This window comes from Cebus imitator, unplaced genomic scaffold (assembly GCF_001604975.1).
Source record: "Cebus imitator isolate Cc_AM_T3 unplaced genomic scaffold, Cebus_imitator-1.0 Scaffold6, whole genome shotgun sequence".
Classification (NCBI taxonomy): Eukaryota; Metazoa; Chordata; class Mammalia; order Primates; family Cebidae; genus Cebus; species Cebus imitator.
Genome location: NW_016107321.1, coordinates 6359501 through 6374152, shown reverse-complemented (window position 1 = coordinate 6374152; position 14652 = coordinate 6359501). Strand labels below are relative to the sequence as shown.

At 43.0% G+C, this 14652-nt stretch overlaps 1 protein-coding gene across 3 annotated transcripts in view; it reads left to right on the top strand.

The window, feature by feature from the left end:
• The window catches only part of TULP4 (TUB like protein 4), a 214654-nt gene that overhangs the window by 144568 nt on the left and 55434 nt on the right, over positions 1–14652 (top strand). For all 3 annotated transcript variants that reach the window (XM_017538460.2, XM_037741884.1, XM_017538466.2), the window contains 2 exons: positions 7078–7258; positions 9845–9979. In XM_017538460.2, coding sequence (XP_017393949.1) covers positions 7078–7258; positions 9845–9979 — 316 coding nt within the window. The remainder of the gene's footprint in view (positions 1–7077; positions 7259–9844; positions 9980–14652) is intronic.

Here is a 14652-nt window from a genome sequence, read left to right as displayed (position 1 = left end):
TTTTTTGAGATGGAGTCTCACTGTCGCCAGGCTGGAGTGTGCAACCTCTGCCTCCTAGGTTCAAACAATTCTCCTGCCTCAGCCTCCCAAGTAGCTGGGATTACAGTCGGGTGCCCAGCTAATTTTTGTATTTTTGGTAGAGATGGAGTTTCACCATGTTGACCAGGATGGTCTCGATCTCATGACCTCATGATCTGCCCACCTCTGCCTCCTAAAGTATTGCGATTACAGGCGTCAGCCACTGCACCCGGCCTATATACACCTTCTTAAAGTCTGTTTCTTGTTACTGCAATGTTAGATTTTCTTCATATATCTTTATCAATACCACAGCATGATGATGGCCTTGGTTTTGACACAGGGACCTTGCCTAAATGCCAGCATTTAGCCAGATGATGAAATACAAAATCGATCTTCCTAGGGTTCCACACGGCATTGCTGCTCTACAGCCCCTGCCCTTGGCATCGATGATGTCCTCGTATGTTTTAGGAGGGGTGAGATGTGCTGTTTCACATGTGTTCACCACCAAGACAAAGGCTGGCTTCTGCATCACGCTCTGATCAGACCTCTCTGAGCCCTCTTCTCAGCTGAGCTCAACCTTGGCCTCTAAAAATTGCAGACTCCCAGCATAAACGGTTTCATCCACACCATCTTTTCCCTTCCCACACACACATCCTGGAACACACACTGCATAGTTTCTAACAACTCAAGGCTGTGTCCTAAGGATGACTACCCAGCTCTTACGTCCCTGCCTGGGAAAGAGGCTGCCAAGAGAATCAGCTGTTTGATAGGGCCCATCTCCCAGGCTTTGTGAGAGAGCAGGGGCCTGATTTTGATAAGCTCCAGTTAGTACAGCCAGAGAGCCTAATCGTGTTGACAGCCCCCTTCCTGCTTTTCATTTATTTCTGCTTCCCTGACTCCTGCCTATGCCTCCATCCTCCTCCCTCATTCTCCCTGCTGCAGCAGTTATTATGGATTAAATTTTGTCCTTCCTGCATTAGCTCATGTCCAGCTTGGCTTGTCATTGGCACAGGTCACAAGTGCTGTTGGGTCTGCTCGCACCACCATTCCCCAGCTGCCACTGGTAGCACAGATCAGCAAATCCTTTACTCTCAGCTCGTTTGTTGAGAAGTTTGTCAGTAGCCATGGGAAGAAATTACTATTTTCATCATGTTTAGAAATATGTATTTTGAAGAGTTGTAAAATTTTGAAATGGGAAGGGATTTGAGGCTGACACTTGGGAGGCAGAATGATGAACCTTACTAAGGTGCTAGGACTCAAAGTGGGACGAGCCGCATTAGCTGACCCCCAGGCCCGAATTCTTTGCAGAGGAAAGGATGTTTCCCCAACATGCTCGGACTACATACCAACAGGCCAAGCAGATTCCAGCATCACTTGGGATCCTCTGCTCAAAGTACACATGCACCTTCCTACGCCTCTTGGTGATTGGCTATCCTGGGCAGTTATGCTTTACTGCAAAGAGCCGATACAGGGCTATATTCCTGAAGCATGCCTTTCTTCCTCATTTAATGTGTATTTCGATGTATTTTTAATAATATATTCATATGGTATAAAATTCTAAATGTTCTACGGGACATATGATGAAAAGGCCCCTCCTCCTATTCCCAAGCTGACCAGAGGTGACATGTTTCCAGTTACTTGTGTACCATTCTGGAGATACTCTAGTTAAATGCCTTTTTTTTTGAGATGGAGTTTTGCTCTTATTCCACAGGCTGGAGTACAATGGCACAATCTCTGCTCACTGCAACCTTCGCCTCCCAGGTTCAAACAATTCTCCTGCCTCAGCCTCCTGAGTAGCTGGGATTACAGACATCCACCACCATGCCCGGCTACTTTTTGTATTTTTAGTAGAGACAGGGTTTCACCATGTTGGCCAGGCTGGTTTTGAACTCCTGACCTCAAATGATCCGCCAGCCTTGGCCTCCCAAAGTGTTGGGATTACAGTCATGAGCCACCATGCCTCGCCTTAAATACATTTCTTATTAGTCCTGTAGTCTGACTATTCTCTAACCCCAGAAATTGATACATGGGTACATCTTAGAAGGGTGAATAAACTTAAAAATGGAGCTCGAAAGATTTGGAAAATATTTTGGTAATGGGAATCATTTAACATTAAATTTGAGACCAGAGGCAGAATATCTCCTGCTCTGAAAGTCTTTAGATGTGAGAGAGTCTCTCGTCTTAATAGGTTAGTTTACAAGTGGTCTTTTCTTCAGTGAAGAGATGACTTCAAAATTACATGTTTAGTCTGACAATACAGATTTAGGAGTGATTATTATAGTCAACTGTGAAATTACATTTCATGTTTAAAAAAAAAACAGGAAATATTCTGTTAATCAACTGAGCAGTTCTGTCATTTACAACTGTCTGATTTCAGTGACTGTTTCTTTAGTTGCAAAATATTCAGGTCTGGCCTTGAAGCATATCTGAAGGCCAGTGTTCTAAAACCCAACAGGGAGGTCTTAACATTTTTTTATTTTACTTTAACTGCATCTCAGGACAAAAAGGGTTCCTTCCAAAGAAAAAGAGGGGCATCATGGCTGTTTTTTCATTTCTCTGTCTGCAGCTACACATGCAAGCCACCAGTGCTGTTGAAGTCACTAAGAGGGATTTGTAATCAGTTTTTTAATGTATTCCCCCAGCCTTCAATCATAAAAGCAAGTAAGTGGGGAAAAGTCACCTCCTTCAGGAACTAGTTCCAGTGCTACAAATTAAACTCTATTACACAAGCATGAACATTTTTGGAGGCATGTATTATTGAAGTTGACATTTCCCAACATGGTTTTAGTCAACAATTTAGTGTGTAGAGTCCAAAGATAAAGGTACTGACGAGATACCACTGCTTCTAAAATAAAAATCTTTTGAATGATTTTATATCCTCTCTTCTCCCCCTTTGGTTGTGGCTTGGTTTATTTTAAACTACTGATAATAATTGTGTTTATTTTTAAATAATTGCATCTAACAATAGTTTAGAAGCGAGTACATTGAAATGAAGAGATTGTATGTGGATATCATAATTGCATTGCTTCGTGTGTGTCAAAATCTCAGTCACCCAGGCCGGAGTGCATTGGTGCAATCATGGCTCACTGCAGCCTCGAACTCCTAGGCTCCAGCAATCCTCCCGCCTTAGCCTCCCCAGTAGCTAGGACTACAGGTGCTCACCACCATGCCCTGATACATTTTTTTGTTGTTTTTTGTAAAGGACAGGATCTCACTTTATTGGCCAGGCTGGCTCAAACTCCTTGCTTCAAGTGATCCTCTCATCTCGGCTTTGCAAAGTGCTAGGATTATAGGTGTGAGCCATGGTGCCTGGCAGTGTTGCTATTAGAAACTGCCCTGCAGTGAGTATATTCAAGGCTGCAAAGTATGGCCTGACCCATATGTCCCTGCTGCTTGTTTGTCCTGGAGTATGCATTACAGAGGAAGCATTGGCCTTGTCCATACCTGAAGCCTACACTTCATCAGAGGAAACGGCAGGAAAATATGGGACAGAAATGTATATGAGCCATCCTTGAAAGTGTTTTGAGGGGTAGTTTTATGGGAGAATTGGTTTATAGTTTAAACAAGAAAGGAAGGAAATTGCTCCTTCATTTATAGGAAAAGTTGGGCAAAGATTTGGGCAGAAATTTATTTATAGTCATTGAGTCACTCAGTGAATGAGAACCTGGGAGTGCAGACCTGCCCTTGAGATGCTTGTGGTTTACTGGGAGACAGGCATGCAAAACCAGAGCCAAGTTCAGAGTTCTGTGGGGGCCATGGTTAGAGCAAGATTAATTCTGTGTGGTGGGGCCCAGAAGCCTTCACACATGATGTCTGGGCACCTGCTGTGAACCAGATGGTGTACTAGACATTGGAGATAAAGCACAGGCCTCAGTCCTTGCTTGACAGACTCTGGTGATGTGTGTGTTGCTCAGGAAAGGATTCAGTGATGCCTTTCATCTTGGACATGTTGACACTGAGGGGCTTTGGCACATCTCGGGGAGATATCAGGAACGCAGTCGTATGTGAGAGTCTGGGGCTCAGGACGGAGAGGCCTGGGCAGGGAGTCAGCTATGAATGCCTACAGTCAGGCTGTAGGCATGATTGTGGTTTTCTAGAAAGAAGAGCGCCTAGAGCCAAACCTGGGGAGGAGCACTAGCACAGAGAATTCTAGAAACAGGAGCACCAGCCCACTCAGAACACATTTATTACTTGACCAGAATTAAGCAGCAGAAGCAGCAGAGATTGATGTGCTTGCCATATATGTATTCATTATTATTAGACTCTCAGTGTTGTTCTTCTGAAGTCCTTTGCTCACATAAGCTTTATCTCATTAAAAGTGATTAGGCATGAAAAGAACTTGTAATGGAAAAGATTTTTAAAAATCTGATTTCATGTTTTATGACTGTTCTTCAGTTATCTGTGACATACTCATTCCAAAACAGAGTGACTTCCTCGATCATTGCTTGACAACTGAACTGTCAGTGCTGCTTTTCCCATTGTTTCTGATCTTAATAGTGTTTTGTCTTCCTGTAGGAGCTATAGTTGGAATGAATTAGTGGTAGGGAATCTGGGGCCTGCCCTTTTGTTCTGTTTTGCTTTAATGTGACACTAAACTCTGATAACTTAATCAGTCCTTTATTCAGGAATTATATGAATGTTCTTTCGTCTGTCCTTTCTTCTCTAAAATGGAAAAATGAGTTTTAATTCAACAGACCTTTCAATGCAGAAGCATTTCCTCCCTTTTTGCAAATAGTCTCGTGTGTTGTATACCGTGACAGGGCCTAACGAGGTACTGGTAAGCAAAGCTGATGTGGTTCAGATCTCAGCTTGGGCGGCTGTAACAAAATACCACAGACCGAGGGGCTTAAATAACAGACATTGATTTCTCACAACTCTGGAGGCTGGCAAGTCTAAGATCAAAGCTCAGGTCACTCAGACTTCTCTTATGTGGGCACTAATTCTATCATGGGAGCCATACCCTCCTGACCTTGTCTAAACCAAATCGTCCCCCAAAGACCTCACCTCCAATACCATCAACATGAATTACGGAGGTGGGGGCTGGGGGTCATAAATATTCAGTCCATAGCAGTCCATTGCCTCAAAAGCTTATAGTGTAACTAAGGGTCAGACAGAAATCAAACAATCCCACAGTAAAAGGATAAGAATAGTGATAAATGTGGCAATGAGTACAGCTGAATTAAAGTTATAAGAAGTCATTTTTCGTATTTATTGTCTTTGAAAACTTGTCATCAAGCACATTAAAAACATCTGCCTCTTCCAGGGCTTCAGCAGGTCTGTGACCCGTGCTCCAGTGTCTTGAGCCCTATGCCTGTGTCACATGAAGTCTTTGTATTTGTAGACATGCCATCAGATACGTTTTTTTGTTGACACCTAAAATTTCAACTTTTTCTAAATGAATTCCATGGTGTTCCTAGTAGTTATGTCTTTCTGAAAACAGCATATAGTAATGAATTAATTCCTATCTCTGGAGGCAAATTGTTTTCACCTTTTTTTATGTTCATTCATTAAAATATAGATCATATTTAAAGGAATATTTGATGAACAGTTTATTTTAAAATAGCTCTGTGAATTCTGTGAACTTTCTGCAGTCAGTCTCTCAGTCATCAGTATTTATATCCTAGAATTGCCTTTTGCTGGTCACTGACTTTAATGCATTCATCTAGTGATAAATATTGATTGAATGCCTGCATAGTACACAAAGCTCTGTTAGGTGCCAAGGATGTAGCTATGGACCATCTCTGCCCCCAAGGAGCTTACCATTAAGATCTCAAGCAAAAAGAAGCAAAAACGGAAAAAGCCTTAACCGGCTTGCCTTTTGGGTAAATTCTAGCCTGTCTAGTCAGGCAGCCCTGGCTTGATCACTTAAGGACTTTGTCAGCCTACTTGGCCTCTCCTGAGTTGTTTGTGTGTTTGTGAAATGGAGATAACTTGCATGATTGTTGCAATGAGATGCCGATGGAGAGACATCTCCCTAGAAACAAAAGATGTGAAATTTTTAATGGCAGTCAATGCGGAAACTGCAGAGACCACCACGCGAAGCAGAATATAATGCAATGTGATGCGTCTCGGTGGAGGTCCTGCTGCCCAGGTCCCAAGATTCCTCTCAGGGTGCCCCACTGGTGGTGCCACTAGTGTTGTTGGTCAGTTGGCAGCAGGGAGGCAGGGGGTGTTCAGCAGCTGTGAGGTGCTCCTTTGCTGCTGTCATGGAGGGGAGCATCCAGTCTTCCTCTGCCCAGATTGTTCTTTAGCTCTGGCCATGTACCTACCTGTACTGTCCAGCATGGTCCTGAGTGTGTGCTCTGAGATGGGTGAAGCCAAGGAAGATGTCTAGGAGCAGCCCCCAGCACACTGTGGTGGCAAGCCCACCTGGGGGCCACGCCAGCAATGCGAGTACCTAACTCATGGTTTTGACAGTTAATGAGGTAAAGCTTTTAGCATAGTGCCTAGTGCAAAGTAAGTACTTAATATTTTAACACCACTACCACATCCTTAATTATAAATTAATACATTAATACCATTATTCTCAGTGAAGTAAAACATTAAACATTAGAAACGAAACATTGTTTCAGAGCATCTTCTTTTCCAAATATGGTTAGATAACATGCTTACATAACTGAATGTATTTTCTCTTTGGTCACACATAAACCTAAGCTTTTTCTTCTAAATTTGAGAAAATTATAACAACAAATCTCTGCTGCTGCTTCATTTTCCAGAAAAGTAAATGAGTATTTTCTTAACCCCTCTCCTCCAATCAAAAACACAAAGCACAACCCCTACAAATAGTATAACAGTGATTTTGCTGGTATTATTTGAAAACATCCATGCAATATAATATACTCATTCTGTTAGTCACACGTCAGTATTAGAGGACTAAAATTCTTGCAGGAATAGCCAGCAGAGGTTTTACTTAATGTTTTGGGTCACCGTACAGTTACTTAAGTAGCACTTTTTAGTTCTAAATATATATTGTCTTCCTAAAACAAGTTGAGGCAACAAGGTGTGTCAGAAACTGGCCCTTGCTGCCACTTGGTCAGAGGTCCCCGTCCTGGATTGCAGGTGCTGTTTGGCACGGCCGATGGGCAGGTGATTGTCATGGATTGCCACGGCAGGATGCTGGCCCACATCCTCCTGCACGAGTCAGACGGCGTCCTCGGCATGTCCTGGAACTACCCAATCTTCCTGGTGGAGGACAGCAGCGAGAGCGACACGGACTCGGATGACTACGCCCCTCCCCAAGGTACTCATTGGCCCTACTTTCCTTGTTGACCAGAAGGAAAGAGAAGGGCATCGGAGGGGAGTAGACCAATGCAGAGGAGGGAGGGTGAAGGGTCACCGCATCCATGGCACCCGGCTTCCTGGGAAGAGCTCTCGAGCTGAAATGCAGGGTAGGACTGCCCTCATCTAGCTGTGACTGTCTCCCTGCTTTTGTCCCTTTTCTCAGAATCACTGGTCGAGTTGATTACACTTTATTGGCTTAGCTTTTCCCAGATATAAAGTGAGACACATGGCTCTTCCTGTGTCCCTGAGGTATTATGGAGCTCAGCTGCTTAGTGACAATAAAGAAAGCTAAAGATGAAAAATTCTCTGCTATTATTATAACTTAATATGTGGTAAACCCAAATCCCCAAAGTTATTAAAGCCCACGGCTTTAGTTGCATGAGAAAAGGATTTGTTCTGCCGTAATGAAGGCCAGCACCTTGGGCAGATGACTCCACATTTCTGACTATGCTCTTTATTTCAGGCAGAAGCTCTCTTCCTCCTCAGGTCAAAAAGACCTGCTGCCTCTCTGTATACCCCACTTGGTACTGAATACTCTTGGTGGGGATAACTTCAAACTCCTGCCACCTTAACCTCTAGCAGGTCTCCAGAATCGGTGTACAGCACTGGCCTACTCAGCTGGCTCTTCACCAGCATCCCATCCCCTGTAAACATCTGTCTTTAAAAAATTGACATATAATAATTGCACATATTCATGAGGCACATTGTGATATTTGGATACACATAATGTATAGTGATCAGATCATTTTAGTAAACATATTCATCTCAAACGTATCATTTCTTTGTGTTAGGAACATTCAATATCCTTTTTCTAGGTATTTGAAACTATATAATATGTTATTGTTAACCGTAGTCATTTTATAGTGGTATAGAAGGTTTAGCCTTCCTATCTAGCTGTAACCGCCTCGTTTTGGGGCGTGGGACTGGCTTCTTGATTAGAAGTGGTCACACTGCCACAGGCTTCTATCCTTAGCCTGGCACAGCTGTGCTGACACTGCTCTGTGCCCTTCTTAGTCAAAGGGCACAGTGGGTGGTTTTTAACCTTTCCTGCCACTGTGGAGCATGTCGTCCTGTGAAGGGCCGTTCTGGGGGAAATTATAAAAATTTTCTCCTCTATCAGTGTATGCCTCTATTGGAACCTGCAGTGCTCTCATGTTGTCTTCTCTTTCCTGTCACAGCATGTTATGCTTCCCAGCAACAGACATGTGTGTATATATACACATACTCATTCATTTATTCATGTTAGGAGAAGGCATTCACACATGAAAACGACTGAGATTAGTGGAAGCGTTTTAGGACCAGTGGGCCTTGGGGGGTGTTTATGGGTGTTCCTAGCACCCATAAAGCAATTTAGGAGTTAACCATCCCCTTTCCTGACAGGTTACCAGCCTTAAGAGACATGTTGGTTATATTTCTTCAGCCTCGTGATAGTAAAGTCAGTGTCTTCATCACATGAACTCAGCATACTCTTAAAACAGAACTCCTCTTTAGAGAGTCGAATCCAGATTTACTTACCCCCATCTTATTATTGAGAAAAACGAGGTCCAGAGACCAAGATTATAAAAGCAAGTGCAGAGTAAGTCTAAGAACAGAATTCAGTCCCCAGTTGCTCCTCCAAGCAGTTGCCCTTCTCAGAAGCAGTGGGGCAGGTTAGAGGATGCCAGCTGTTGGCCTTTCATATGTAACAGGGTTCTTCTTAGTGGCCTAGGGAGTTTCAGTGCAGAGGTTGGCACAGTGCAGTGTCAAGAGGTAAAGCAAAGCAATAACTGGGCTTCTTCCGCAGGTAGATGGCAGATAGGCCAACCTCGATGGCTGCTGAGATGAGCCCAGTGTGACTGTGAAGCCTACGGGAGCCTTCTGTAAACCTTGATCTATCCAGGCATCTAGAAAGGGCTTACTTTTGCTTTTTCAAACAACCTGTGAAAGACCAAGTAGTCCATGGTCCATCATGGCCCCTTCCTTAATGTCTGCATGAAGCTCCAGAGCAGGGTTTTCCATATCCCGGCCGTGCTCTGCAGGTGCAGGAAGCCTCTAAGAGCTACATCCAGCCCAGTCTTCTCTCCAAATCTGGGCTGGCCGCTGTGGCTGCTGATTTCCTGTAACATTCAGTGAAAGAGAATTTAGTCTTGAAAAGCAACTTTTCTTTCTCTTGGACCAGAATTAAGAAACCGTTTTCATCCCTCCTCCTACTATCCTTGGATGTTGTATGACATTAAAATAATTTATGTCTATACATCATTAGAACCGTGTAACATATTAACATACAAGCTGATAAACTTTCACACATATTCTCACCACTCAGCAGTTGCTCCCAGGGCTGTGTCTCTAGCTGCTTCTTACTCCAGAATTCTCTGTTAGTACCTGCTGATGGCCCGTATGTGGTTCCTGAATGATACAGAATGCTTCATTCAGGTCGCATCCCAATCCAGAGTAGGATCTGCATTGTCAGGCAATTTCTAAGGCACCATGCAAGATGGCAGCTTTGGGAACCTGGATTTGGGTGGTGTGCTTGCCTCCTTTTCACTCAGCACTTGTGTTCCTGCAGATGGTCCGGCAGCGTATCCTATCCCAGTGCAGAACATCAAGCCTCTGCTCACCGTCAGCTTCACTTCGGGAGACATCAGCTTAATGAACAACTACGATGACTTGTCTCCCACGGTCATCCGCTCAGGGCTGAAAGGTACAGAATGTTGCACATGCCCCAAACCTACAGACCAGGCCTGTGTGTGTTTGCCTCAAGGCTGGTCTCGTGCACCCTGTCCTTACTGACTCCTGTCCTCTCTGGTGACTTCTTCTGGGCTTCATGGAGTCTATTAACTAAAGCCACTCCCTCTTCATTCCTTTGCTTATCTGACAAGTCCATACCTAGTCTTTATTTTATTATTTATTTATTTATTGAGAGGGAGTCTCACTCTGTCGCCCAGACTGGAGTGCAATGGCATGATCTCAGCTCACTGCAACCTCTCTCTCCCATGTTCAAGTGATTCTCCTTCCTTAGTCTCCCAAGTAGCTAGGATTACAGGCGTCCACCACCATTCCTGGCTAATTTTTGTATTTTTAGTGGAGATGGGGTTTCGCCATGTTTGGCTCAGGGCCAAACTAATCTGGAACTCCTGAGCTCCAGTGATACACCCACCTCAGCCTCCCAAAGTGCTGGGATTATGGGCGTGAGCCACCGCACCCAGCCAAGTCCATACCTAGTCTAATCTCAAAGGGAGATTCCTGACACTCAGTCTTCATCTTCACCTGCTCTTTTCCTCACTATGACAAGAATGATCCACTATCAGGTGTACAAGTATGTTTGCATCTGGCTCACACCTGTCTGCACAATAAATGGACTGCAGTACCTGCTATCCCTAAGGCAGCAGATGGTGCACAAGACATCATTTACACAGAAGTCCCCGTAATTCTGAGAATCTGGCAGACTTATTAAGGAGCTGATCATTGTGCGATAAAGTTACCTTGAAAGCCTTGTGGAGGTTCTGCAATTACCAGACTGAGGCATTGATGTGAAGGGCAGTAGTCAAGTGCTGATACCTTCCTGATAGCTATTATGAGTGTTGTTATCTCAAAAGAAAATCAGTGGGCATAGGCATTTGGAGTGTTGTGAATGTTGCAGTTCGAGGGTACTGATGATGTTATGACCCGTTGATGTGAGTTCTTTGGAAAAACAATCTGTCTCTTCAGAGTTGAATGGTACAATGTAAAAAGGTTTTAAAATTGAATACCTGGGCTGCTTCTGACCCTTGATGTTTAAGGGACCTCCTATAATCTGAATGAGGATGTAGGAGACTAGCCAGGAACTTTGATACCAAACTTTGGTAACTAACTACTGTCATTCAAAACTGGCCATCTGTCTAGGGAGTCATTAGCATGTGCTGCTGCTGCTTGCCTTAATTATTCAGCAATCACAGGGAGGTAAAAATCAAGTCCTGTACTTAACTGTTGGTTGGCAAGAATCATACCTGCCTCTGTACCCCCCCCCAAGTAATTATTTTATTTTTAAACTATAAAACATTTTTAGAAGCATATTACACACCCTCTTTTGGGTATCCCAATCTACTGTTTCAGAACTGTAATTATAAGGAATTATTTAGGCTGTAAACTCTGGAGGGACATGATCGATGTTTAAGTCCTTTATTCCACACATAGGCCCCAGTAGGAGCTGAGTACATATTTTTTGTGAGGATGATGAACTTAAATTCTTTGCTTATCCCTAAAACTTTTTTGAATGTTCTGTCTTTCATGGAGCTAAAACACAAGGATGGTCAACATAAATTCACTAATGTGTTTATAATCCAAGCTCAACTTTTTTCTTCAAAATTCTATTTTTAAACCTTTTAACCAAGTTCATTAATTTGTTTGAGAACCTGCCTCTAGTTCTGGAATCCTAAACTCATTTCTCTAGCAAATATCTGGTGAAGGCTGAAAATAATGTAATTACCACTCAGTTCCTTTTTATTCTTTACAGGGGGAATTTTTCCAGTTTTTACCTGCTTATGGAAGCATTTTTTATTCCTTGACTATATCATTTGTACTATGCCTATAAGTTAGGTGTTGGAAGCAGGATTTCTTTTTTTGTTTGTTTGTTTTTGAGACGAAGTTTTACTCTTGTTGCACAGGCTGGAGTGCAATGGTGTGGTCTTGGCTCACTGCAATCTCCGCCTTCCGGGTTCAAGGGATTCTCCTGTCTCAATCTCCCGAGTAGCTGGGATTACAGGCATGCACCACCACGCCCAGATAATTTTTGTATTTTTAGTAGAGACGGGGTTTCATCATATTGGTCAAGCTGGTCTCAAACTCCTGACCTCAGGTGATCCACCTGCCTCGGCCTCCCAAAGTGCTGGGCTTACAGGCATGAGCCACCGCGCCCGGCCTGGAGCAGCATTTCTAAGGTGTTGCAACCATATATGCAATATAGGTAAAAGTATACGTTAGGTAACTTGGGGAGGTGACCCAAAGGAGCCCTCCAAAATGAGAAATTTTTTTCTTGAGTTTTCTTCTAAAACTACAGGTAAGTTTATCATTTTAATTCTTGCCTAAGTAGATATCTAAATCTAACCTAAAAATTTTTTCAGTTATTTATAAGATGCTTTCAGCAGAGCACAATGGCTCACGCCTGTAATCTCAGCACTTTGGGAGGCCAAGACAGATGGATCACCTGCGGTCAGGAGTTCGAGACCAGCCTGACCAACATGGGAAAACCCTGTCGCTACTGAAAATACAAAAATTAGCCGGGCATGGTGGTGCATGCCTGTAATCCCAGCTATTCGGGAGGCTGAGGCAGGAGAATTGCTTGAATGTGGGAGGCAGAGGTTGCAGTGAGATGAGATTGTGCCATTGCACTCCAACCCGGGCAACAGAGCAAGACTTTGCCTCAAAAGAAAGAAAAAAAAAAAAGAAAAGAAAAAAATTATTTACAGGATGCTCTTGTTCTGTGTCTTCCCAGTTTCAGAAAGTTAGATTAAGTAGACATGAGCTGGTGCCCTCTACTAGGTGCTGTAGGGACAGAGGAAAAGCTTCCCTTCTGTCCTCTCTGAAGGTTCCCTGAAATAACTGACAGTAGACAGATAATAGGAAAAAAGGCATAGAAATGTGTTAATGTAAATAAGCATAGGAGCCACATAAAGTAAGAGACTCAAAGGAAGTCCACATGGTTTTATACCCTTCCCGTGGGAAAGAGCGAAATGGAGTGGTGGGTAGGCAATAGTGATTAGTAGTGAGTGATTTCTAGGTGAAATGAATGGACCTAGGAGGTAGACATTATCTTGTTAATAATTCTTGGGAACTGAATGGGACTCGTAAGTTATAGGAAGGTGAGGGGTGAAACTCTGCACTGTGACTAAAAGTTTTAACAACTTTTATTCTCTTCTCTGGTGGTTAAATCTTTCCTGGTTTTTTGGGGAAAGCAAGAGATCCACAATTTTGGGTTCTGAAACAGCTTCTAAGGCATGCTCGTCCAGCCTGCAGCCCGTGGGCCACATGCAGCCCAGGACAATTTTGAATGTGGCCCAACACAAATTTGTAAACTTTCTGAAAACAATATGAGATTTTTTTGTTGTTTGCAATTTTTGTTTGTTTGTTTTGGCTCATCAGCTATCGTTAGTGTTCATGCATTTTATATGCGGCCCAAGACAATTCTTCTTCCAGTGTGGCCTAGGGAAGCCAAAAGTTTGGACACCCCTGTTCTAAGGCCTTCCAGTTGCCTTTAATTCAAAAGACTCAGTGTACCAAAGCACCATAGTTGAGATCTTGTTCTCTTTGCCCCGACGATGCTATATGTAGGCAATTTACCTTTTCTCTCTTGGGATGTTTTAAGGACTCTGCCTTTATGTGTGAATAGCAATCATTTTTGTTTTGTAATTTATTTGTTTATCCACTATCTTAGGGGTTATGTTGGTAAATATTGGGAAGAGACAACCAGAACACTGTCAGAGATGGCACATGGCAATGTTTTTAGCCATGGGGTTATTTGTTCTGTTAAAGACAGGTCAGCCACTTGTCTCATAGAGGAAATTAAAAAGATCTCCAATCCACTTGGTATTTCTCTGTTCCTGTCTTAGAGAAATATCTCACTAAAGAATTTTTGCAGCAAAGGAAGGTGACTCACAGTATTGTTTTAGTGTATCACCAGCACTGGAATTTACATCCTGACAAAAGAACCTAGAATTCCACATAGCTCTTGGTCCCTGCCCAGGCCTCTTCTGCATCAGTCAGCACACTTCATTTTCACTGCAGATGTGTCTCTGGGGTCAAAGTCCAGGATCTGGGGAGGATTAGGCTCTGGTTTTGCTTGTCAGTGGTTTGCCGAGGAAGTTCTGCCTTCCTCAGATTCTCTTCCTTCAGAACGAGGACTTCTGTTCATCATACAATAAGCAGGCAATTGATTATCTTTGCTTGGGGTTTTTACCCTTTCTTATACTTTTTCCTGAGTAGAAATAATTCCAACATGAGTTCAGGAATTTTCTGGCCAAGCCAGTTCATCCCTCAGTGTTAAAGCAAGCTCCCAGAGGCACCCATTTCATCCCACACGTGCCTTGAAATTAAAAGCTCCAACCCCTGGGCTTTGTTTGTTTTTTGTTTTGCAGAATTTTCTCTTTTATCATTTCATTGAGTACAACTGAGAAAATGAGGAGGGAATTTTTGAGGCAGGGTGGTTTCAGCCATTGATACCGTCTGCTCCTGCAGACAGACCTGATAAGATTTGCCTGTGTGGTTCTCACTGAGTACGTGCCCCTTTTTTTCAGTCCTTGCAATGAAACATATATACATATATATATATATATATTTTTTTTTTTTTTTTTTTTTTTTTTTTTTTTTTTTTTTTTTTTTTTTTTTTTTTTTTTTTTTTTT